Consider the following 26,983-nt stretch of genomic DNA (forward strand, 5'->3'; position numbering starts at 1 on the left):
TTATGTTAAAATTTAATAATCCTTCATTAAAAAATGTTGCCCTTTATGTTATGGAGAAACGATCCACGTTCTTGTTGAAAGAGGCCCAACATTTTTTTTGTAAGAAAATGGCCACTTACAAGCTAATGGTTAGTCAATTGATGAGATCAATCAACAAACTTATCAATTGCGAACTTGCACTGCTAAATGGGACTGAAAGTTTCTAAACACAATGGCACCATCTAGTGGTCAGAAATAGTAAAAAATATAAAAACCCCTACAGAAAGTCAGTCCAGGATAAATTCAGATTTCAGATCCTTAATAAAAGCCTTTATTTATACAATATTAGAAATATATTAAAGATGCAATAAACAAATAATTCAGTTCTTGTTTTAGGTAATAAACATGTAATGCCTAAAGTGCTATATCATTCCGTTAGTGAACACTTGATCATTTGTAGCAAAGGATGCACCTGCAGCTAAAAACAATTTCAGAAATATGAAAAACTTTTCTGCCTGACCTAACATCAATAATCTGATGATACTTTTGGTTTAGCCGATTAATAATTGGGTAGCAAAAGGCTCTTTTTACAGAATTTGAAACTAAAACTGCAGAAGGTCTGGATAGAACATATTTGGAGACAAAGAATGTTTTTTTCATCTTAAATGGAAAATGTATACATTTCTGCGCAGCTTTAGCTTATTTACTGCTCTGACTGTGTTGTTCTTCTTACAAATGGCCTTTTTTGAGTCTGTAAACTCCAGTTAACTATTAATTGATTACTTAAATAATTGATGATTATTTCAATAATCGATTCATCATGATTTATTGCTTAATCCCCGTCTATGTGGGCAATTTCTTAAAAGTTATTAACAAATGAGTCAGGGAAAAAATAAAATCCAATTGATAATTTTCAGTTCATTCCCATCATGAAGCCTTTCAGGACTTTAACCCTGAGCTCAGTGGTGTTTGGGTCACCCAGCAGCTCTTTCAGGGTGCATTGTTGAACCGTTTTGTGTGATCAGTGTATTGTTAGACTCTTGGGATTGTCATTGGGAGGCCGTGGGTGGGTGGGCTTGTATTCTGTGTGCTGACATGGACCTTCTGTGAGCGCATTCAGTTGGATGATGACAGGGGGAGAACAGTGAAAAACGATAATCTGCCCAAAAAGACCAAAACAAACAGAGAAAGTCTAACTGAGATGGAACCAAAGAGACCTGGGATTATCGGAGACGGATCACTCTCTAGCATGGACTAATCTGGGAAGCGGCACACGTTTCCTTACATTTGGTTTTCCTGCCCTGAAGTGGACCAGGAGGGGTGAACATGCAGGAGTCTCCAGGTGTTGCCGGTGTGGACGGCAGCTACGGCAGCAACGTGCCGGCGTTTCTCACCAAACTGTGGACGCTGGTGGAGGATCCTGACACCAACCACCTCATCTGCTGGAGCGCTGTGAGTTCTGCTCAACCAGGGCCGGCCCGAGCATTTTTGGGACCTGGTGCATGTTTTCATTTGGGGCCCCCAATGCCAACATGTCAGAGGCGTCAAACTCGTTTTCATTTCCGGCCACATTAATATCATGAATATTCTTAAAGGGCCGGTTGTGCTAGAATGTATCAACAAACCCGATAAACGGTTAGAACTGCCTCTGCATTTGCACTTCTGTATGACGGTAAATGTGACTTTTATTACTGGCAAATAATCAATCACAGACTATAACTTGACATCATGTAAGGCTGAGGCAGAAGTGTAGTAGTTAATTATGTTTTTGACAATTTTTCTGGAAAATTTTCAATAAACTCACAATTATGCATTAGCACAAAAAATAACTCAATTTGATGTTGAGTTCATTTCCGCAATCGCAGTAAAACTGGAAGTATTGACTGATATAATTTGGCAATAAACAGATACAAACCTATTTGATTTGATTAATAAAATAATATTTAAGCACACAACTGTTATTTTGAAGGTCCTGTTTATGGATACCTCTGGAGTCTAGAGGGCCACATAAAAATCTATGGTGGGCCGGATTTGGCCCCCGGGCCTTGTGTTTGACACATGCAACATGTCAACACCAGCTGCTTTACCAATCCTAAGCTAATGTGTGTAACACCTGCTATCATTAGCATCATTTGTAACTCACTAATCATACCGATGCCATTAAATCCAAGCAGCCGCTTGCAGTTCCACAGTCACAGGCTTGTTTAAGCAATAATCTACAATAAAGCTTAAAATGGTACTAATGTTTCTTATACAGAGGTTTTGTCATCTCATTGTACATTTTCTCACATTATGGCAAACACAAACTTCCTGCTTTCTTAAATGTTTAGTTTTTAGCAAACCTGTTGCTTAGTTCTGATAACTAGAAATGCTCAGTATTTTTAAACCAATGAATTACAAAAACATATTTCTGAATGCAGACAGGTTAGGATTAGGTAACCCTTCTATAAATTAAATATTAACCAGGTGAGTTGTATGTTTATATGTTTTAGGTCAGACAGTGACGGCTCTGAAACATAAAGAATAAGAAGATTTATGCAGTACTCCTGCTTTTAATTCCTGAAATGGTTAAATAATTCAACAAACACTTCAGCCCTGACAACTTTCTCTGTTGTACAGACAGGAACGAGTTTCCACGTGTTTGACCAGGGCCGCTTTGCCAAAGAGGTTCTGCCGAAATACTTTAAACACAACAACATGGCGAGCTTCGTTCGACAGCTCAACATGTGTGAGTATAGCCCTCTGGTTTGTTTTATTTCATGTCGTCGGTGTGTTTACTCCGCCGCTCTGCCGGGTTTTATCAGACGGTTTCCGTAAAGTGGTGAACATCGAGCAAAGCGGCCTGGTGAAGCCTGAAAGAGACGATACGGAGTTCCAGCACCTCTACTTCCTGCAGGGACACGAGCACATGCTGGAGCACATCAAGAGGAAGGTGTGTATGCATACACACACGCCCACACACATAAATAAAACTGTCTGGAAATAAACTATCAAACATGAAAACTGATCTTCAGGAGAAAGTCTTTTCTTTGATGGAAATGACTTAAAAAAGGTTTGTCCGAACTGTTTGCAACATGTACCAAAATCCTCAACAAAAATACAAAAAAATGTAATAATGTAATAAAAACCAGTTTGGGTTCATCGAGGTCTGCTTTGGTGTTCAATTCCATGGAAAGAAACTAAAAGGAAAGAAAAAGCTTTGTTATTAAAAGATGAATACTTTGTGTAGTATCTGACATATCTGTCAGACGATTTTAATTTGTGGGTCGAAACGTCTCCATCTCCAGTGGGGCAAAGTTGTATCATTCAGGGGCCACAAATGGCCCTAGGGCCACATGTTGGACATCCCTGGCTTAAACTATAAGGGGCTGATGCAAAATGTACCTTAAAGCAGCTTTAAATAATTATTAAACTATGCAAACTTACAAATTAATGTTGTTTAGTTGCTCTGAAACGAGAAGCTTTTGGTGGAAACAAACAATAAACTTTGTTAATACACCATCACTTCATTAGAGTCGTTGGATAAATGAGTTTATATTCTCATTTACCCACTGAGCCACAGAGGGGTCAGGAGTTTTCTTGCAATTGGAAAATTGTAGGTTCGATTCCGGCTTCCTCCTGTCAGATCCAAGGCTGGGCACTTAGCTCTAAATTGCCAGCTGATCTCTGCATGCTGCAAAAATGTAAAAGCTTACTAGTATTTTTGTCTAGTTTCTTGTGCAAATATCTTAGTACACTTGACTTAAGATGAAACTGGATTACAGGTAACTTTTTAGCAAGATATAGCAGCTTGTTTTGGGTGAGTGATTCCTTAATATTCTTGAAAAATTATCAATTCCACTGGTAGATTATTTCATTTCCAACATGGAATCTACCAGTGGAACAAATACATTTTAATCAATATTAAGAAATAATTTACCTAAAACAAGCTTCTATTTATTGCTAAAAAGTTACTTTTAGGTTAGTTGTGTCTTATTTAAAGTGCACTAAGATAGTGGCACAAGAAACTAAACTGAAAATACTTGGTAAGATTTTGTGTTTGTGAGTGTGACTCCAGTGTGAAGATCTTTGAGTGATGAGTTGATGGAAAAGTGCTTTAGGTTCAGTCAAATTAACTCACAAAATGGTTACAAGTTTTAGGCATAAATAGTGGTAAAATAATTCATGTTAAATCAAAAAGTTTAAATCCACACAGAAAACCTAATAAGTATAATGTTCCAAATAAAACTCAATTTAGAAAAACTTAATGTTGCACAAGTCAATAATAAAAGCAATCAACATGAGTGACAGAATTTACAAATTATTAAAATATACAAAACAGCTCAGTTCAAACTTCTTCAATTCTGTGTAAATGGTGAGATTTTGATTTAAATCAAACAGTTTAAACTGACGCCTTAGTTAATTTGTCAATATTTTTTAAATTTTTTACTTCAGTGAAGAAATCTTGCTGAGTTTCTAAGAATAGTCTGAGGTCAAAGGTTAAAGAAGTTCTGAAAAGTAATTTGATGCCAGACAGTTTCAGATTAAAAAAACAAAATTTGAATCTCTAGTTAAACATGTCACCAAGTTTTTTTTTTGTAAGTATCTAAAGTGTGTGGTGTAATGTTTTTTCTTTTTTTTTTTTACGTATTATATCTTTTTTGCAACAAATTAATGTGGTCAGTTAAAGAGCCAGAAAATATCCACATTAAAAAACTAATTTTTATCGAGTGTTTTTGTGAAAGTCTAATCTTTGTTCATAACCTTGATACTTTCAAAAATATTATTGAGAATTTACTCCATAATGCTATTATTTAACACCAAATTTCACAAATAATGGAGTTTGGAATATAAATATGATTAGATAAAATCGGAGTTCAACAAATGATTGTATATTTGTTTTAGCCACCATGTAAATCTTCTCAAATATCAAGATTACTTTTTAAAATTTTTGATGTTTTTGTGTGTAGGTGTCCATCGTGAAAAGCGAGGAGACTAAAGTCCGGCAGGAGGACCTCAGCAAGCTGCTGTATGAAGTTCAGCTTCTGAGGACGCAGCAGGACAACATGGAGTGTCAGATGCAGGACATGAAGCAGTGAGTGAAGTCACTCTGCTTTTTAAATACAGTTACACCTGACATTATCCAACACCTCACTGCAAATTAAATTTATTGAAAAATACACAAACTAGCTGCTGTCGGTGATAAACTAAGTTAAATGCAACTGATGTTTAATTTTTTCTTGAAACTAAATATAAAATTACATTTTTGCTTAGCTCTTGTTTAATTATTCCACCTCATCATGACTAGCATGTTCAGATCTTAGCAGAGCTTTCTCTTCCTGTTTTAACCTGCTGGTAACATCATTTACAGCCAGGCATAACTTCAACCTGCTCTCCTCATTTATATTATTGTTTTTATGTATGGCAGCCATCTTTCTCAAATCCCACCAGAGATTTTCAAAATAATTCAGACTATATCTGCATTTCCATTGATCACATACTGGAGCAATTTGACATTTTGAAAATAAATCGGCCCAATCAAAACATGTCAATTCCTCAATAGCAGAGGAACCAAAACAGCAGCAGAACACCACGGAGCCACTACCATGCCTTACTGTAGGCATTGTGTTCTTTTATGCTTCGTTTTTCTTTTTTCAGACACATTTCTAGAATCAGCAAGTTTCAGTTTTGACTCAAAACAGAATCCTAGCTCTTTTATGTCTGTGATCAAACTAGATCTAACTTTTATTGTGGTTTTCAGTCAGAGGAGATGGAAGTCTTGCAGTTTAGGTCTGACTCTTAGCGGCTGCTGCCACGCTCCTTTTTTGCAGCCTCAACTACTTTTTGCAGCCGCATATAATCCGCCAGTACTTTTTTTTAATCAATATTAATTAGTTATTGACTTGAAACAAGCTTATATTTATTGCTTAAAAGTTCAATCAATCAAATTTTATTTGTATAGCACCTTTCAGTAACAAGGCATTTCAAAGTGCTTTACATCATAAAAACACAAAAATACAAAGTCATAGAAACACAGACAGCAACATTACATTTTGCACATCAGAGTATTGATTAATGTTTCATGATTATGATTCAAAAACAATTCTAAGCAGGTGGGTTTTTAGTCTAGATTTAAAGGAACTCAGTGTTTCAGCTGTTTTGCCGTTTTCTGGAAGTTTTTTCCAGATTTGTGGTGCATAGAAGCTGAAAGCTGCTTCTCCATGTTTGGTTCTGGTTCTGGGGATGCAGAGCAGAACCAGAAGACCTGAAGGGTCTGGAAGGTTGATACAACAGCAGATCTTTAATGTGTTGTGGTGCTAAGCCGTTCAGTGCTTTAAAAACTAACAGCAGTATTTTAAAGTCTATTCTCTGAGCTACAGGGAGCCAGTGTAGGGACTTTAGGACTGGGTGATGTGCTCTAACTTCCTGGTTTTAGTCAGAACTCCAGCAGCAGCGTTCTGGATCAGCTGCAGCTGGAGGATTTTGTCAGGCAGACCTGTGAAGACTCTGTTGCAGTAATCAATGCAACTAAAGATAAACACATCTATGAGTTTCTAGATCTCGCTGAGACATTATTCCTCTAACTCGGAAAATGTTCTTCAGGTGATATAAGGCCGACTTTGTAACTGTCTTTATGTGACTCTGAAGGTTCAGGTCAGAGGTCATCCTGATCTCTGGTTTTCAGCTGTAATAACTGAAGCTGTGCATTGACTCTAGATCGTTCCTCTTTAGGTCCAAAAATAATAACTTCAGTTTTGTTTCTGTTCAGCTGGAGAAAGTTTTGGCTCATCCACACATTTATCTGTTCTAAGCATCTGAGCAGTGATTGGATGGATTCAAAGGTCACATGGTGACATTGTAATGTAGAGCTGTGTATTATAGTTATGGTAGTTAATCTTATTTCCTTTTATAACCCGAGCTTGTGGGAGCATATAAATATTGAATAAAAGGGGCCCTAGGATTGAGCCTTGGGGAACCCCACATGTGACTTCTGTCCGCTTTAATGAGACGTTTCCTGTTGAAACAAAGGAATCCCTGTTCTTTATGTAAGATTAGAACCAGCAGAGTACTGGACCGGAGAGTCCGACCCAACTCTCCAGTCGATTCAGTAAAATGTTATGATCAACAGTGTCAAAAACTGCACTGAGGTCCAACAGAACCAGCACTGTGGTTCTGCCACAGTCTGTGTTTATGTGGATATCATTGAACACTTTTACGAGGGCGGTCTCTGTGGTGAGCACGAAAACCAGGCTGGAAGGAGTCAAAGCGGTTGGTTATAGTTAGGAAGCTTTTTAGCAGTTGAAACTTTTTCAATAATTTTTCTGATGAATGGGAGGTCAGAGGTCGACCTGTAGTTCTGCAGTAGTGATTTGTCCAGGTTGTTCTTTTTTATCAGTGGTTTGATCACTGCTGTTTTTAAAGCCTGATGAAAATGATGAGTTTACTATTTGGATCAGATCATTTGTGATGACAGGCAGGACTTTCTTAAAGAAATGTGTGGGTAGGACATCCAGACAGCAGGAACTTGAGCTTAATTAATCTATAATTTCTTCTAAGGTTTTATAAGTAAGTAGTTGAAATTGGGTCATTTTTCCTGCATTTGTCCACAGTTCTTCTACAAATCCACAAAACACATGTATCAATCAATCAATCAATCAAATTTTATTTGTATAGCACATTTCAGCAGCAAGGCATTTCAAAGTGCTTTACATCATTACAAACACAGAAACACAAAGCAACATAGAATCAATAATCAAAACAAAGCATTAAGTCAGGTTCCATCAATAAATTTGTAATTGATTACATTTCAAATACAATTCTAAACAGGTGGGTTTTTAGTTGAGATTTAAAAGAAGTCAGTGTTTCAGCTGTTTTACAGTTTTCTGGAAGTTTGTTCCAAATTTGTGGTGCATAGATGCTGAAAGCTGCTTCTCCTCGTTTGGTTCTGGTTCTGGGGATGCAGAGCAGATCCAGAACCAGAAGACCTGAGAGGTCTGGAAGGTTGATACAACAACAGCAGATCTTTAATGTATTGTGGTGCTAAGCCGTTCAGTGATTTGTAAACTAACAACAGTATTTTAAAGTCTGTATGTAGCTCAAAAGGAAACGTTACATTTTATAACATTTTACACACAAATCTGTAGTTTATTGATGTGTCTGTGCAGAATTAGTTGATTTCAATAAAAAGGCTTTTGGATCCACTGCTGTGAATCATTGTGGTGTCAGAGCAGCTTCTGATCTGTCATTTTATTCTTCCTGTTGGAACCGATCAGTGAGCGGATGAACTGACATTTTCTCCGGAGGCCATGGCTGCTGAAAATAGCTGCTCTGGTTCTATTGTGTGAAGGAGCGGCTTTATGCTCAGCATTGTTCGCTGATGTGAGGAGAGAATGTTCACCTCATCACCTGACTGACACACACACATCCACCCCACACGCCCACACACACACACACACCCACACACACACCCACACACACACCCACGCCCACACACACACACACACACACACACACGCACGACCTCCATTTATTCAAAATCCTGATTTATAAAACATCTAAATGATAATGCATAAACCAAGTTTTTGTTGTGTGATGAGCTAAAATGTAGCCGTTCTCATTTGTTTCTACCTTCCGGCGGCGAATTAATCGTTTTAAAGGAAGTATTTTTATTTTTGTTGACGTTTATACGATCTGAAGAAACATAAATAATCCAAACTATAACTTAACAAGAACACAATAATTTATTATCAGAGACTGAGCAGTTTTCATCTAGCTTCTTGGGCAAATATCTTATTACACTTAAAATAAGACAAAACTAACTAACAAGATAACCATGATTCACCAGTCACTTTACCGTTTGGATTTGCAATATTGATCATATTGATTGTGCACCCTCCGAAGTCACAACTGATGATTGTGACTCAGTTTGTTGTGCAGCCTTGGTCCTGACAGCAGCAGGAAAATGGCTGCAAATACATTTAAACTCCAGATCAAACTTTTAACCATCTAATCAGGCTTTTGTTTTTGCTCCTGCTTGCAGGCAGAATGAGGTTCTGTGGAGAGAAGTGGTTTCACTGAGACAGAACCACACACAGCAACAGAAGGTCATGAACAAGGTAAGTTCACTTCTGAAAACAAAAAGTGATTCAAACGGGAACAAATAAAACGAATTCATGGTCCAGGGAGGAAATCTTATTCCATAGTTTGAGATCAGAAATTATTTCAACACTTGGATCAGAGGTGCAGCCATGAGCTTTTCAAAAAAAAGATCATGTATAATTTCTGATAAATATTATAGAAAATTTGTTGGCTTACTTAAAAAAACACTATTTTACTTAAACCTTTACTAAAAGAAGATACAGTACATTTTCTTTTGCGATGTCTATATTTGTGAAAAACTAAAACCCAAATAGAAAACCAATGATTTAAAAAATATTATGGACACTTTGTGTTGTTCTGTTGTGAAAATTCAACAAAATTATTCCACAGAATAAATAAGCAAAAACCTGCTCTTCATATCTATTAGTGATTAAACTATAAACTCCAGTTAAAAATGTTTGAAAAGGCTAAAAACTGTCAGAATTGTTATTTATACTATTTCCATTCTGCTGGTTCCATTAAAGCATTAATAAATATGAAAATAAGATTAAATGGAGGGCAAGATTTTATGCTTGTGGAGTTTTGACCTGGAAAATCAAGTTTTAAAGGACAATGTTTCTGTCAAATGAAGTGTAAAACAATGTAATGGGCAGCGTTATGTAAGCACACGTCACACTCAGATTATTAGACTTTATTTTATTTCATAGAAATGAAATTTCTTTTAAATATTCTGAAGTTCAGTTTTAATTAATTCTAAGTTGAATTGTTGTCATTTTAATGTAACAGGTGATTCACACCAAGCTGCTTAAATGATTTATGTGTAAAATGGAGTCATTTTATCAGCTCAAAAGCTTAAACAAGCTGCCGCTTCTGTAACTTCATGCACAGTCAGAAGATCTTCTTACATGTTCAAGAACTACAATGATATTAGATTAAAGTTTTATTTATTAATAAAAGGATGAAGGGATGTACAGAGAGGACAAAACAAACTTACAACAACTGGGATTTCTCTTCTTTCTTAAAACCAGCTGGTGGAACTGATAAAAGCTGTTTTTCAGCTGAAACGTTTTGGTTTTTCTCTGTGAGGCCGAGCCAGGATGCTGATTCATGCTGTGCTTTCTCCCTCTTCCACAGCTGATCCAGTTTCTGTTCAGCCAGATGCAGTCCAGCACACCCAGCGCTGTGGGCCTGAAGAGAAAACTGTGAGTGAACACACACACCCCCCCACACACACACACAGCAACCGTCAACAAAAACAGGACAAACAGAGGGGTGGAGGGGAGGGCTGACAAACCAAAGCATCTAACTCAACGCTCGCTGTGAATGGAGACAAGTGCTGAATCAGTCAGTCAGTGAAGGCAGCGCCGCACGGTGTGTGACCTTGTTGTAGTCAATGTGGGTGAAATGCTGGTTCAGCGTTGTTGCTGAGCGTGAACAAGGCCAGGATGAGAACGGAGAGGCACGCCAAATACAAAAGTGACAAAAAAAAAAAGAAGAAAAAACTATGGATATCCAGGTCTGTTTGGTAGAAACATACAGGTTTTCAGAAGAAGTATTTCCCTTAAAGAGTAACAACACCTTTTTGAATTGAATTACTCATGCATTGTCTGATTTTGATGCCGGAAAACAAGAAGCCAAACGTCTGGGTTCAATAATTACATAAATGACTTTACAAACAGTAAGTATCGAGCTTTAACTAAAATACGTCACTTCAACACACCTGGAAACCATTTTTAATGAGGTCAGGTTTCTTCAAGTGAGAATCCTCCTGACCGAAACGTTTTTATTCGATCAGGCCTCTGATGTTGGATGACGGCTCTCCCAGCCCTCCTTCACCCAAGTTCAGCCACAGCCATCCCATAGAGCCGGTGCATGAATCCTACTACATCCACTCAGTAAGTAAACCAGCCAGTTATAGTAAAATGTAATGAAGAAACATAACCCAAAAGTCAATAAGCTTTATTAGATTTGCTAGAATGTCTCTCTAGAGTTATTAATGCTACACTGATGTTTTTCAGTGATCTATTCTGCTGGGATCTAAAATTATGAAACCACTAAAATAATGACCTTCCATGTTCAGAACAAATGTTGCTAACAGCCACATGAACTGAACCTCAGCTGCAGCTTCCAAGTTACAGCCGGGGGTTTCTGACTGGTTATGCATGCAGGGACGCAGCTTTATTTATGGCATCCTGTGCAGCAATGTTGCAAATTTTACAACAGTGTTTTATGACCATTATAGAAAAAAAGGGGGACATTCCCATCAAAAAACTCTTTTTCTAGAATTTTCTAGAAATACAGAGATTTCAGAGTTTGAAAAGTCAAAACTTTCCTAGATAAATCTCAGACATTTTCTAGAAAAAACAAGGAAATTTATGAATTCCAAAAGTCCAAAATATTTTACTTCATAAACTCAGAAAAACTCAGAAGTTTTCCTGTTTTTTTCTAGAAAATGTTCGACTTTTCAAACTGAGAAATTACCTTTCTTTTTATGAGATTAATCTCAAAATTAATTTTGAAAAAAGAACGTTTTTCGGCAGAATTTTATTCTTACTTTTTCTATCTACAAAGACTTTATATGCTGTCATAAAATTTTAATCAAAATATCTTAAATTGTGATAGTTGATCCTTCAAATGCAGAGAAAAGAAATCTGGTGAGAAATCTTTTTGAGCAGTTTAACTGAACACTAGAGGGAAGCAGAGTGCAATGGCCAACTATTTAGGCGTGGTGTTTCTGACCTCACATAGACAGGTACATATGATTCTTCTTAAGGAGGGGCAGAAAAAGAGGCAGCAACATTAAAACTGGGTCTGAGATCTCAGCTTTGAAAAAAAGTTTCAGTTTTATAAAACAAAATGCCACTTAGTTTTTTTTTGTTTTTTTTGTCCCTTCTCAGCCATCCAGTGATACTGCATCTTGTTCGACGGATGGACTGACAGGAGGACCGATCATTTCAGATGTTACTGACATGACTCAGGCCAGCATGGCCATTCAGATGCAGTCTGCTGACAGCAGGTGAGTCAGAACCGTAAACACTGATTTACCAGAATCGCTGTCTTCTCCCAGACAACTTCAGGGTCTCAAAAGGTTAAAGGTTCATTTTCAGCTGCTGCGGTTTGCTTTCACACAACAATGAGTCAAACCAACCAAACACTTTAGCTTTAATAACATAAAGCTACATACTTTTTAAAGTTTAATCAGTAATACTTTTATAACAAAGTTATGTCAGATCATGATTTCTTGTTTAATATCAAGTTGTCATAACGAAGATATTTTGAATAATGTCAACTTTGTATTAAAAGTGTCATAATTTACCGAATGACATTTTATGACAACAGTCATAAATGTTCATGAAGACTTACTCATGTTCATGACAGGTGTTATGTCATGTTTATGACTTTGTCATGACAGTCTTATTCACAACCTGTCAAATAAAGTGTTACCCAAATATTTAACCAGCTTTAACCGAGTCTACTGGACTATCAGGTGTGAAAACAGCCTTAGTGTTAGAAACTGTCTCTGCTTCCACGCTAAGGCAGAAAAGCATGATGCTCATCAAAGAGGAGCCTGTGAGCCCAGGAGTCCGTGGTGGAGGGAAGGCAGACGCCGCTGACGGAGGAGAGGCGGTGGCCATGACCTCCACCTGTCAGGTCTGCTCCTCTGAGCCTCCAGTCCTCCCGGTCGCCATGGTGCAGTCTGTCCTGGAGGGGAGGGGCTCCGTAGCCTCCATGGTGGAGAGGAGGAACAGGAGACCCGCCCTGGACCGGTACGTTATCCCGGCCGGACGTCCTGACAGAAACCCATGTGTGTGTTGAATATTGGTGTGTGTGTGTGCAGAGCTGAGCTTCCAGAGTCGGTGGAGAACGTAGACATGAGTCTGGAGGAGCTGCAGCAGCTGCTGCTCAGGAGCCACCAGCAGAGCGCCATGGAAGCTGGAGCCGGCGCCGTAATGGATGTAAGGATGCAGTTATTAATAAAATTGTTTTATTAAATTAAAATTAGTTTCAATCAACGAGTGCAAATTCCTGTGGGTCCAAAACAATCCTAACTCATTGTCCTTCCAGTACCATGTATGACGGTTGCTTGTCTTTAAATTTCTCCAAACATGAATCTTTTCAAAAATTGTTGTTTTCCTTCACACTTCCAAACCAGTTATGTTTGTTTGATCTTTTTCTGCTTGTCTTGTCACAAATTTTAACATTTAACATGCTAATTGTTGGCATTTAAGATGGAAAATCCAGTGTTAGCTTGGAGTGAAGCTGCTTAGATGATAAAAATCTTTATCTCTGTAGAATAACTAACTTCAAAACGTTAGAGAATGATGAGCAGTAAAAGTTGCTATTTAAAGCTAATATGTTCACCACTGCATTGTGTATGCTGCAGTGTAAACTGTGAAAACCATTAATGCAGACATTTTCACATTGATTGTAATCAATTAATGAATGCATTTAATTAAATATTGATTGGTATTCAACTTCTCAATTATGAAAACGTTCTCCTTTTTTTCTTTGACAATTAAACCACAAACTAAAAGTCAGTGAACTGGTTACCATGGTTTCAGTTAAGATGCATCTGCTTGTTATTTTTGCATATTGAAGATGTGAATCATTAAGTTTTTCTTCTTCATGTGTTTCTACAGCCTTTCAGTTTAAGCCTTCCTCTGACTGAGTGGAACTTCACAGAGATGGAATCCAACCTGAAATCTGTGAGTGGTGTGAAACCTTCCTTGGTTCTGTGGAGAAAACGCAAAACAAACCAAACTAAATAACTGAGTTTTAAATAATTAACAGAGAAACAGAACATGGTAAGAAACATGAGAAGGGAATAATGGTATTTTGTGTATGGAACAAACCATCTTTAACAATAAAAAGCGATATAACGAATGAATAAGAAACATTTTCCAAATGTATGAGCGGAAAATAACAGATGTAGAAATGAGAAATGAAATCATACGTAGAATCTTTGACTTGTGATGCAAATATCTTTCTGTTAAAGTGAATTTTATTCTTCATTTCACATAAAATAATACTTCTGATTAGAACAACAGATTCTAAAAAGCTGTTGCAAATCACTATTGATCTAAAAACGAGATTTGAAGAAAATGTCTTCACAGAAACGTCCCGATTGTGATTTGAATTATGTGTTCTGGTTAATGGAGGTCTTTTATGAAATCTCTGAAATATGGATAGGATCTTGAGTTTACAAATAGGCCTGTCGCAAGAAACAATAAATAAATTAACCCGAGCTCAATAATTTCCATTTGCATGATTTATTGTTTTTCTATTTTCTCTTTTTCTACCAAAAACTCAAAGACTAAATTCGTCAGTCTGGTGCTTTGGTCTCAACTAACCTTTTCCTTGAAGAACAGGTTTATTTTATGATTCATCTTATTTGTTGTTTCTGTTGTTTTGTTTATTCATTTTGTATTCCAGTGTAAAATGTTCATCAATGATTTTTTAAATAATAATTTATTGAATAATTATGTCTCTAGCATTATATTACTTTAAAATGGTCTCAAAACAGCAATATTATACTTTATTGCAATACCTTCTGGGACAATTTATCATCCAGCAAAATTTGTTATCTTGACAGAACTTTTTGCAAACAGATTTGAAGAAAAATCAATAACTTTTCAAAAAGGAATAGAAGTAGGTACCAACTACTTTCTTAAAGCAGTCAGGGAGGAATTTATGAGTGGAAAGCCACACCTAAGCTCTGATCCCACAAATTCATCAATACTGTAATGGATGGAGAGAGGAAGTTAAATCATTAAACTCAATAAGTTCTGTAATAAACATTAAAGTGTCTCGTAAGGTTTTGTAATAGTGAAAGCCTCAGTTAGGAAGCTGATGAGATTGAACAGTATGATCCTTCTATTATCATTCAGCGCTCTAAAACAGGAGGTCTTTTAGAGGCTCGGTTCATTTCCAGCTTCAGAGACACAAACACTAAAAGCCTGAGCTCACCAAGTAATCAATAACGTCTCTGAGGTCCAGTTTTTCTCACCAGCCAGGAGAGCACAGACAGGATGCTGCAGCTCTGAGGTCAAACTGGCTTTCACTGCACTGAGAAAGGATTTTTCACAGCTAACATCAAGTAAACAAATTCTTTTTAGGATAAAATCCAGTGCTTATAGATGCTGCACCACAAAAACACAAAGACACTTGAAATAAGATGAACCTAACTTAAGAAAAACTCTTCAGCAAGATATAGAAGCTTGTTTTGGTCAATAATTCCTTAATATTGATTTAAAATAATGATAGTTCCACTGGCAAATATTTTCACTTGTAACATGTAAAATATCTTGTTATAAGTGAAAAAATCTGCCACTTTTTAATAAATATTAAGGAATTATTGAGCTAATAAAAGCTCCTTCATTTTGCTGAAAAGTTGCTTCCACTCTAATTTTGTCTTATTTCTAGCATATTAAGATATTTGCACTAGAAACTAGACAAAGAATATTTTAGTATAGTTTTCTTTGGCAAACCCCTGAGACACATGTGGTTAGGACAGTCAAAGGCTTGACATTATTTCCAACAGCCCTTAATCAGCCCTTAATCCTCAAACATCAACAGCTCTTGGAAACCTTTGAAAGTCGTCATCAGCCGTCTTCCTGAGCCATTTTCCTCCTGTGAAAAGCTGATTTTTCTGACTCTGCGCTGAAAGAGAGCTGATTCATTTTTCAAATCTGTTTGGTTTTGTTTGTGGAGATGAAAGTCATCAAATGGCTCCCGGTAATTAGAGAGCACTGAACGTTTCCCCACTTACAGCCAGGCTGCCTGCTCCATGTTTGAGTAAATTACCTTGCATCGTGTTATTCATGTTGCTCCATTTTCAGGAGGGTAAGTGCAAACAGCATGGGCATAGAAAGGTTGGTTGTATCGCTGAGTAACTGCTTTACAGGATGGAGCAGCCAGTGAAGATGAAAGATACTTCAAGGTGGCTTTAACACACACAAACAGGAATGTGTGTTATCTTTAACACATCTCAGCAAAAGAAATGGGAATAAAAAGTCAAATACAACTTGAGGCAAAACATTAACTCAGTCATTTCAAAGTGAAATTCACCTTAATTTGTCTCAGGACTGAAACTAAAGCATCAGGGACATTTGAGCAAAAGCAAAAAAATAAAACATTTCTTAAACCATAATCACTTATATCCATCCATCCATTTTCTAACACCTTTGTCCCTAGTGGGGTCAGGAGGTGCTGGTGCCTCTCCTGCTAACGTTCTGGGCGACAGGCGGGGTTCACCCTGGACAGGTCACCAGTCTGTTGCAGCATAGTCACTTATGATTAAATAAAATAAAAATGTCAGATTTTGTCATTCCTGTATTCATGTGTGTAGAAAGTCTTTGACTACATGCATGTTTTTCCTCAGTACATGTTCCAGAATCAGGAAGCCGAGGTTTTTCCTGCAGCAAGCTGTGAGGATCAGTGAGTCTGAGCCGCGGACTGTTGCATTTTATCTGAACGGTAAGAATTTGTGACATAATAGTTAACAAATGCAAAAATACTCATACCCCTTCAACTGCTTCATATGTTGTCACACTACAGCTGCAAACATCAACACGTGTTATTTTAGTTTTATATGAAAGATCAACACAAAATAGTTTATGCATTTTTAAAAGTTTTTTTTTTTAGTAAACTCAGATGTCCCTAAATAAAATCCAGTGAAATTAAATCAAAAGTCCCCTAATTATTAAATAGAGTCCTGCTGTGTGTAATTTAATGCAGCTGTGGCCTCAGAAGTTTGTTGAAGAACATTAGAGAATAAACAGCATCACAAAAACCAAAGAAAAGACAGAAAACATGGGAAGAATGTGGTCTGGCCAGCCTGGACCAAGGGACAGAGATGATAAAAGATAAACGTAGGAAAATACTAGAAGAAAATAAAAATACTTCCTGAGACTTTTCTGAAGTTCTGCATCGCTGCAATTCATTTTGTTTATCACTTTGTAACAGGTGAGTTTTCTTTCAGCCTACAGATCAATTTAAATTACAAACAGTAAGCTACACAGATTTCAAACTTTATAGAAAAGTTCCTGTAAATGTACTAACATTTACAGGAACATGTATATCATTATGTCATCTGCATAAAAGTGAACATTAAGAATGCTGATGTGAAGAGTGTTATAAATAAAATAAAGGATTGAACCCTGGAGAACACCCTGGTTTTCCATCAAATAACTAGAATTAAAGCTTTCACCAACATGCTTTGAGATCTGCCAGAATTTATCAGGAAAATATAATCCAAATATAATTGTATCCTTAAATATATATGTTTTAATCTTTGTTAAGGAATGATTGTGTTCTTAGGATCTGAATTGCTATAATGTCTGTGGTTTAGCCTCAGCCGGAGACTAACTCTTCCCGGCCTCAGGTGAATTCTTCCTGAGGAAACACTCTGACATCTTGGCTCGTTTCTCTCCTCAGGCCACAGAAGCTGCTGTTCCGCTCATTATTCCACTCCACAGGAGTTTGAACTCACGGCCCTGCCAGGCTGTTTCCACGCTGCTTTATTTCCAATCTGTCCACAGAAGGACATCTGCAAGGAAAGGGACAATGGGACAATTTCCTAACTACTTCCTGGTTAGCTGGCTGCCATGGATTTGATGTCCACATCTGCAGTTAAGGAAACAAAATAATGTTGTAAAAATTCAATTTGACTCATTTACAGCCAGAAGGATGCATTCTTGGCTTCTGCACTTTAGTCTTTGTGTGAGTTCTAGGTTGTAGATGTGATTTTTTTTCTTCCTATAAATAATCTATACAAATGTTTTCTATTATTTAACATGAGAATCATGGGGGTTAGTGTAGAATATTTCACAAGCAAGTTTTCTTAGTCTGCTTAGAGGCTCCTCAACTCTTCCTCCTAAAGAAGTGTTCACTGCAAAAACACAAAATCTTACAAAATATTTTGTTCTAATTTCTAGTGCAAATACGTTAGTGCTCTTGAAATAAGACCAAACGAGCTGACAGGCAACTTTTGAGCAATATATAGGCCCTTGTTTTAGTTGAATAATGTCTTAATATTAGGGAAAAGTAATGAGGAGATTATTTCACTTGCAACAAGTCTTGTAAAAAGTCTTATCAGTGAAAAAATCTGTCAGTGAAGCTAATAATTTTCATTAACATTAAGGAATTATTGACTTAAAACAGCTTCTTATATCTTGCTAAAAATGTTACAAGTCAGTATTGTATTTTTTAAGTGTATCAAGATATTTGGATAGAAAGTAGGCCAAAAATACTTGGTAAGATTTCTTTTTTTTGTGGTGTTAGCCTTGTTGATACTTCAAGCGAAAGTGTAAATTTAAACCAAACTAACTCATTAATATTGAGTTAGTGTTTTATTGAGGGTAAAAGAGAAACCAACACAAACAGCTCCCACTTTAACGCAGACAAAGCCCCAATGTGTTTGTCCATCTACATCCTGCCAACACTCCAACCAGAACCCAAACCCAGACAACCAGATGATGATGATGATGGATGGACTGAAGTGCGTCACACCGGGGAGTTTAACCTACTTATTTCATATGTCCTTGCAATTATTTAACATGTAGCCAAAAAGTTATATTTTTTTGTTTTTACTTGTGAAACAATGAAAAAGCATAACCAGTTCTGCATTTTGCACAATTTGCATCCCAGCATGGGGAGAACATTGAGATTAGGCCATTAATTTTCTGTTTTTAGAAGGCAGACACTTGGAGCTCAATGAGAGTCGCTGCAGGAAATGGAAACTATTTGAGATGCAATGTTCATCAGTGGAGCAGTATTATGTAAAATTTACTTCTTTTTTTTTACTTTACATCATATTCGTAATGTTATTCCCTCATCAAATACATACCTGGAGTGTTGCCTTGAGTCTTTCATGAATGTTTAAGGAATCCTTGAATCTCCATGGCAACCATTCAGCTGTGCAAAACAGCTGAATGGTTGGATGTAGCTCCGCCTTCAAGGACAAAGCTCCTCCTCAGGGCTGCAGATTCCAAGCTTCCACCTCACAGAGCAGTTCTCCCTCACTCAGATCCTTCAGACTAGCCAGCAGCAATTAGCAAACACCTGGTCAGCTCAGTGTATGAGCTACTTCTCAGTGAACGCTGGGAAAAATGTTGCTGAAGGGTTGATAGAGGAGCCATGTTGTGATGACTTCCTGAAGGCGGAGTTTCAGAAAAAACAGAAGCTTCTTAAAGAGACAAAGGCCTAATTTCAAGGTGGTAAATTACAAAATCAAATCTCCTTAAGTCATATTTGGCATATACAGGTTTTTTTTTATAACAGCTGATGTTAACAGCTACCTGATTATGCTATAAAATGGCACTAGATGCCTGAAAAATACATAATCCAGTCCTTTTAAAAGACAGATGGAACATAACCAGATAAATCCGGGTGTTTTTCCGCTGAGAGATCATCCAATACATGATTTAAAAATGTTGGAGTTTATATTGCTGAATGGGATTGTATCTTAGAATTTAATCTGTAACAGAACTTTGCATACCGGCTTGAAAATGGTATAAGATTGAGAACATTTTCCAAAAGTTTTTTCCTTTTTTTGTGTAATTTTAGTTTGTGCTCAGCATTGGTTGCAGGCAACAATTATGTGTGATTATGTGATTAGGAGAAAGTAGCTGCAGATAAGATGAATTGTGCAATATTGTACAGAACAGTGAGAATACTGCAATGCACAGATGACCATTGGAATGTAGGACATGAACATGTAGATGTGAGTTGTAGACTTGAGCAGACTACACTGAGATGCACTGCTGAAGGAGAGAGTTGGCCTGTGAGTCTAAAAGCTGAGCTGCACAGAAGCTTTGACCAATTGTTACGTTTGGGTGGAGTGACATCACATCCTGCAGCTCGGCCACAAGCTGCAGGCTTCCATAACCGCCTAACCCAAAACCATTCAGGCCATAATATCAGCAGGTTTTGCCCTGAGTGTGACTGAAAAGCCTGCTGCAAGCAAGGAGTTAAATAAGGCACATTTTAGCTTTAGCTTTAGCTTTTAACTTTGTGTTGCTGTTCTTCCTCAAGTTTCCTCTGTTGCACAAAAAATCTTTGCTGAATCTTTGACTTAATGCAACATGTTGGTATAATTACAGCTGCAACGTGAGGGCAATATAAAGTAAAATAAACTCAAAAGAAGCAGCTTACAGAGATAAAAACTGAGCCGAGATTTGGCTAATTTGCCTAAACATTTTTCTGAACTCGCTAATAAAAATCTAAATGTGACCTGCAAGGAAACTTTGCTTGTGGTTGAGCCTCCTTCTCTGTGAATGCTTTAGAGTAAATGAAAGAAAAAGTGACCTGTGGTGTAAAATAAGTGAAATTGCACTAAAAAAAAGATACCTTGACTTAGCAGGTGTTTTTGTTCCTCATCATATGAGTGTAAATGGATTTTTCAAGGGGTGATGAATTGTACATTCATGATGAGTTGCTGTTGTTCCTAATTTATTCTGTTTTAAATTTGAATCATTTGCACTGGCAGAGAATGGATGTGTGTTCAAATGGCATTTCTGCTTGTCGGGACTGCAGACGGATAAGGACGTATTTTTGTTTCGGTGACTGAAAAGACATCTGCTGTTAACAAAGCCTGGCATCCCAAAAGCACCTCTGCACTGTGAACGCTCATGAATAAATCTACATACAAATTCACAGCACTTGCTGCGTTAGCAGAAGATAATAGAAAGCAAACAAGCACTGTCAGTGGAAGACAAGGATGATCTCAGTGCTTAGATGCTTTTGAAAGTGGGCCACAACCTTCTTAAAATATGACAAATTTAAAGGGATTTTTTTTCTTCTTCTTTTTGCAAAGACTAAAGTGTATTGTTACAAATACTGAACATGTATTCCACCTGCATATGAACAATGGTCAACTTCAATAAAAGCTAATAAAAGCAATCTGCTTAATCGCCTGTTTTTAATAGTACTTGAATTGTTTGTGAGAACATATTTGGCAATTTAACATAAAAGATTCAAAATTTAACCCAGCACTTGATTATTTGTTCCTGTAATATTGATCTGTGACCACATAGCTAAGATGAACCACAAACTGTGTCATTGCATCTTAAATAGATTGTTTGGTTTTTTTTTTGTTTGTTTTGCAGAAAATGAAGAATAGTGATGGGATAGTTTGAGTGGCCCAGAGCAGATGTATGGAAGCCAAAATGTATAAATTCATATTTATAGATTTATGATCCATCATCTGAGCTCACTGGTTTCTCTGCTTCTCTCTTTCACTGTCTTTAAGCTGCACTCCTCTCTAGTTATCATGTTGCACATATTCGATTTGGGAATCCATCTAATGAGATTTTCTGCCTTTCAAAGCAGCCATCAACCTGAGAGAGTTGTTGGTCCAAATTTCTTACTATAGTGATGTCAGAGAAAACGTTGCTTTGCTCATATTTCACTTTGATAGTGCATGGTTTTCCTACCAATACTCTTCTCAAAACAGTTTTCTGTACAAGACAGTTTTAGGGCTGAAATTATTAGTCTTGGTGAGTTTATTATTAAAATAATCATCAAATAATTTAGTAATTGTTAGAAATTATTTTTAGCTGCAGGTGTTCAAGCGTTCACCAATAGAATGCTGTTATTGCATTTTAATCAGTAAAATGTTTAGTTTCTTGCATCTTTTAATGCATTTCTAATTTTGTATAAAAAAGGCTTAGATAAAAAATCTGCAGAATGTGCCCATTTTTTTATCCAAGTTACGGATTAATCATTAAAATAATCAAATTAATCTATAACTACATTAATCATTAGGTGCAGCCCTAAATATTTTTACATTAACATGTATCTTTTTCTGTCATGACCAGTATTCTTCAAACTCTTCCTTTGTTTTTCTCTCCTCCTCTTCTCCTGCCCGCCTCGCCCCTCCCCTACACGTTGCTGCATTATTTAGGATGAGTGCTATTTGGAATAGCTTGTGTTGTCCCTGAGTTCCTCTGTTTTCATCTCACTGCTTGGAGCGGCACTTTCACATCAAACTCCTTCACACATGAAGCAGAGCTGCAGAAATGCAACATTACTATCCGGTTGAATCACTGAAAATCCCACTAATGCAAAAACATTTACTCAGAAATAATTCCACAAACTGGAGAAACTATGAGAATATGCACTCACAAGTAATGTCTTTGTCCTTTTTCCTCAAACATCAAGCGGACCTAAGCAGTGTCACTTAGTCTCTGCAGGCAAAGCAGAACCAGACTACAACGGATCAAGATGGCTTATTTATGACGAACTGGAGCTCCAGGGTGAAGCATTTCAAAAGCATCAAACTCAGACTTACATCGCAGACAGGACTCAGAGCTGCAGAAATAAAGGAGATGGAGAAACAACATTCCTGCAAAATTGATCACAAACTGAATGTCCAAACAGACACAAGGAGTCAGAACTCCTACCAGAACTTTATCTAACACAGCGTGGCAGTAATAGAGGTGGACAAGTTTTTAAAAATCTTTGGTGCTTTTACTCCAACAGCAAAGACTAAATGGAGAAACAAATATCGGCTACATGAAAAGTCAATTGTGTCTTGAAAAATACCTAAAGATTTTTTTCCCCCTTTAATATGTTCTGTTTGCAGCAGAGTCTCTTGAGGAAAAAATAATTCTGTACTTCACTGAATCAATCATGCCCTGCAGAAACGCTGCCTGAAACATAAACTTCTTCTGAATAACGAGGCTGATTTAGTCGCTGTTACTGCAGATGTGGAGATAACTGAGGCATGAGCGCTGTAGGTTTGTTGCATATTTCATCAAAATATCTTTTTATAGCTGTGCAGGATATGTAAAGATCCAAGAGAAGAGCTGCACAAATCAAGTCACTGAATCAGTCATGGTTATTAAAAATTACTCCGTACACTACAAAACCTTTATCTTTATGAGCCAGCTTCTTGTTTGCAAAATGATTATTTGGTGGGTTATTCTACAACTAAATTATAATATATTTATAAACCCCATACACTCCAGTTCACCTAACAGTCATGTTTTTCTGATTCTGGGAGGAAGATGGAGAACCTGGAAAGACGCTACATGTGTGCTGAGAAGCATTTAAATGATTTCTGTGCAAACAGCCAGAAAGTATTTCTTTAGGATAATTTACTGTTAACGCTACAAACAATCTGATGATGTTTAAGATGAGTGTTTAAAGAGGCAGTATTATGTCAATAATACAGCATGTTTCAATATTATTCCTTTATCTACTACAGGTGGTAGGCAACACTACTACCTGCATGAAATAGTTCTCAAGCTATTTCATGCATGTTTGAGAAATCCTTTAATCTCCATGGCAACCATTCAGTTGTGTAAAATGCCTGATTAGACCTAGCCCCGCCTCCTAGACAAAGTCCCTCCTTGGAGCTCCAGTTTCCAAGCTTCCGCCTCTCAGAGCAGCCGTCTCCACTCTGCTCCTTCAGACTAGCCAGCAGCAATTAGCAAATACCTGGTGGAACTGTGCACCTGCTGAGCTCATTATAGGAGCTACTTAATGGAGGAGTCATGTTGTGGGGATTTCCTGCAGGTGTTGTTTCAGAAAGAGCAAGAGGTTTTAAAGAGACAGAGACATTAAATCATGAAGTAAAATTCCTTTTAAGCCATATTTGATATTTATCAAATTTTTATAACAATTGAAGTTAACATAGTTACTTTGCTGTGCTATAAAGCGGAATTATGTGCCTGCAAAGTACATAATACTGCATCTTTTAGCATCATTAAATAACAGGAAAGTTTTCCTTGTGTGTATTAGTGCATATTAAGGTATATATTTTTGTTTTAACTATTAAAATAGGCAGTTATAAGCATCTTTAGAGGGAGTTCTAAGTATTCATAGGATTTGTTGTCCCTAATCACTGCAAATACCAGCAGGTCCACTGTGCATCTTTTAGGTATTATTTATGTTTTTATCAATGTAAAGCCAAACTAAGGCTAGAAATGGAAACTTCTTTTGTCTATGAATGTCTAAATGTACAAGATCTTTTTATAAGCAAAACAAACAAATTGAACACTACTATAAACAAATGCATAAATAAGTGCAGTGAGAAGTTTCTGAGTTGGAATCCCAGCCTGGAGTCTTTCTCCATGTGGATGCACGGGTTCATCTCCAGATACTCCAGTTTCCTCCCACAGGAACTTGACTGCTAGCTTAATCGATTAGTCTAAGTTTGTGTGTTTTGATAGATGGATGGATCAGTGCTTATACAGATGCATAATGCTATATTTCTCTATTGCGTACTATTGTCAAAGTAACTGGGACGACAGCTGTTTGCACGGCAGATAAAAACATTAGAGCTAAAACCTGATGCGCTGACATTTAAAGAAATGTTGCTAATATCCTGGCAGCTCGCCGGTACGTCCAGGCAGCACTCAGGAAGCAGGAGTAGGTGTTCTGTTTGTGTTTGGAGGCCCACACAGTTCGCTGGCCCCAAATTAGTCAGAGCTTCGGAGCTTGCTTTGATTGTTTACTGGCAGAAAACAGCTTTTCTGACATGGAAGCACTTTATGTTCGAGTAGAGGAGGAAGAGTTTCTCTGGTTTCAGTGGTTGAGGCAATAAGAACATCATACATCTTCAGTTAGCCTCAATCAATCAATCAATCAATCAATCAATCAATCAGTCAATCAATCAATCAATCAATCAATCAATCAATCAATCAAGGGTGGAGTACATTTCAGCAACAAGGCATGAAAACATAAAAACATCATAAACACGTCATACAGTCAACAATTGTGAAAACCAGTAACAGATATTTCATTTTGTCAGGTGCCATTGTTAAAATTATCAATACACATCAATACACACCAAATATATTGATAAATGCTCCATTCATTGTGGTTCAAAGGCAACAAGTGGGTTTTAGTCTAGATTTAAAAGAACTTTCAGCTCAGTTATTTATATAAATAAGATTTATTTGAATAAATAAGGGAAAAAAACAATTCAAATGAAAACATTTTGACAGAATATTTTATGATTAACAGAAACTTTAAAAGGTAATGGTGAAAATCAGCCTGTTAGTCATTTATAAATAATAAAAGACACTCAATTCTTTTCACACATTCACGTAAAGCATAGGCCTGTCGCAATAAATTGTCCCAGAAGTTATTGCAATAAATAGTATTGTTGTTTTGAGACAATTTTCAAGTAATGCATCAGTAATGGTATAATAATGCAGAGACACATTTGTTAAATGTTCAATATAATTTAAATTATATTGAACATTTAACACTGGAACTGGAAGAAACTTTAAATATCCAAAAATAAATAAACAGCAGAAACAACACATGAAATGAATTATGAAGTCTTCATAAACAAGAGGAAGAGTTCAAGATGCTCTTCCTCATTAATTGCTGTTGAAGGTGTATGACTGGTTGTCGAGGAAACCTGAAGGATAGTTGTCCATCACAAAAGAATCAAAATAAAAATAAAGCATTAAAGAAAAAACTGCACACAAGGCAGCCTGAGCGATGATGTCACAGGCGTCCATATAATCAAGATTTCTAACAGTGATTGATGACAAAGAGGAAGTCAAGAGAAATGTTGTCTGAAGCACAACAGTTTGGAGACATCACAGATTGGGACCAGGGTTTAAAAACACCCAAAATAAAATAAAATAAAATAAAAAGAATCAGTTCTCCAACAGATAAAATGTCATGTTGTAAAACAGGAGAGTCAAACTGGTTTTTGTTTCGGTCCTCAAAGAACTGCTGGTTAAGCTGAAACATATTATAGCTTTCTCTATGTTTAAATAGTACTTCTACATCTTTTCACATTTGTGTAGTTTGGTCCATTACAAGTAAAAACAGATTTGATTTGACTGACAAAATAATATTTAATAAGACAAAAGTTCAATTTAATGTTTTGTAAATTTAATCTCTTTTTGTTGCATTACTGATCCATTAAACATAATTTTTCAATGTTTAGAGAAACATCCTAAATTACATAGTTCCAGTTAGATAATTGAGTTATTAATATAAATTTACGCAAATACTGACAATAATTTAAAAAAGAAAAACATTCAGCCCCCTCTAGGTGATAGCATCAGCCAGAATGATTATTTAAGATGTGGGAGTATAAAAACAGACTAAATGAATCTCCAAAAGGACTGAATTTATGGATCTGTTTCTGAACAGACTGGAATCACATCTGAACCTTTTAATTTAATGGATTTTATCTTCTTCTGTTTGCCTGAAAGGGAGGAAAGCTTAGGTCAGCTTTTAATGCCTGCAAAAATGGACAGAAATCTGTTCTGTTAGTGATGGTGACAAATGTGTTCCATGAAATAAAAATATGTTTTATTTATTTTATTTTACTTTTTACATATTTCTTTCATAAGGTTTAAATTGTTTTACAGGTTAAAGTTGATTCTAGTTCTTCGTCCTCACAAGCTTTTCTAGAACTGACTTCAGGTTCAGACCTGAGAAGTTTCCAGATAAAAAGTCCAAAATTTCAATCTTCTGAAATTTCTGTCGCTCAGTTCCCTCCAAAAATACAAAATTTTACTAAATTTTTTTTTTTACCTAGTTTCTAGTGCAAATATCTTTGTACACTTAAAATAAAGACAAGCGCCTATATTTTATTTTTTGTACTAAGATGTTTGCACTTGAAGTTAGATCAAAAACGGTAAGATTTTGTGTTTTCCACTGTTGTTGCTTTGACCTTGTGACATGTTGCTCCATCATGTTGTAAAATCCACAGATCATCACTAAATTGTCCCTTGATTCTCAGAAAAAGAAATGGCTGCTGTTTTGGAGGATAGTTTGATTGATGGCTGTTTTCTTTGGGGAAACCCATTTTAGTCTGCCCTTGATATTTTGTTGGCCTTCTTAACCCTGGATTAATAACATTCATATTCATGCCCTATCCAATTCAGTTGAATAAATGGAATGTAAAGTATTCATTATAACTAAGGTCCTCTGATCTTTTCTAAGACTC

The 26,983-nt window shown here is 36.6% G+C and overlaps 1 protein-coding gene across 1 annotated transcript; it reads left to right on the forward strand.

Moving 5' to 3' along the window:
* The first annotated feature begins 1,108 nt into the window (after positions 1 to 1,108).
* hsf4 (heat shock transcription factor 4) lies at positions 1,109 to 18,896 on the forward strand. The gene is made up of 13 exons (XM_032579142.1): positions 1,109 to 1,431; positions 2,599 to 2,707; positions 2,784 to 2,911; positions 4,929 to 5,053; positions 8,999 to 9,074; positions 10,192 to 10,259; positions 10,853 to 10,952; positions 11,955 to 12,073; positions 12,594 to 12,824; positions 12,896 to 13,013; positions 13,698 to 13,763; positions 16,439 to 16,533; positions 17,494 to 18,896. The coding sequence occupies exons 1-12, from the start codon at positions 1,306 to 1,308 to the stop codon at positions 16,496 to 16,498; spliced, it is 1,326 nt and encodes a 441-aa protein (XP_032435033.1). The 5' UTR covers positions 1,109 to 1,305; the 3' UTR covers positions 16,499 to 16,533; positions 17,494 to 18,896.
* Positions 18,897 to 26,983: the final 8,087 nt, after the last annotated feature.

The sequence above is a fragment of the Xiphophorus hellerii genome, chromosome 2, assembly GCF_003331165.1.
Source record: "Xiphophorus hellerii strain 12219 chromosome 2, Xiphophorus_hellerii-4.1, whole genome shotgun sequence".
NCBI lineage: Eukaryota > Metazoa > Chordata > Actinopteri > Cyprinodontiformes > Poeciliidae > Xiphophorus > Xiphophorus hellerii.

What these genes read in the sequence shown, in the direction of transcription:
- hsf4 (XM_032579142.1), top strand. Translation starts at nt 1,306, where the DNA reads ATGCAGGAGTCTCCAGGTGTTGCCGGTGTGGACGGCAGCTACGGCAGC. An exon ending in AACAGAAGGTCATGAACAAG is followed by an intron (nt 9,075 to 10,191) that starts GTAAGTTCACTT and finishes CCTCTTCCACAG; the next exon opens with CTGATCCAGTTTCTGTTCAG. An exon ending in TGGAATCCAACCTGAAATCT is followed by an intron (nt 13,764 to 16,438) that starts GTGAGTGGTGTG and finishes GTTTTTCCTCAG; the next exon opens with TACATGTTCCAGAATCAGGA.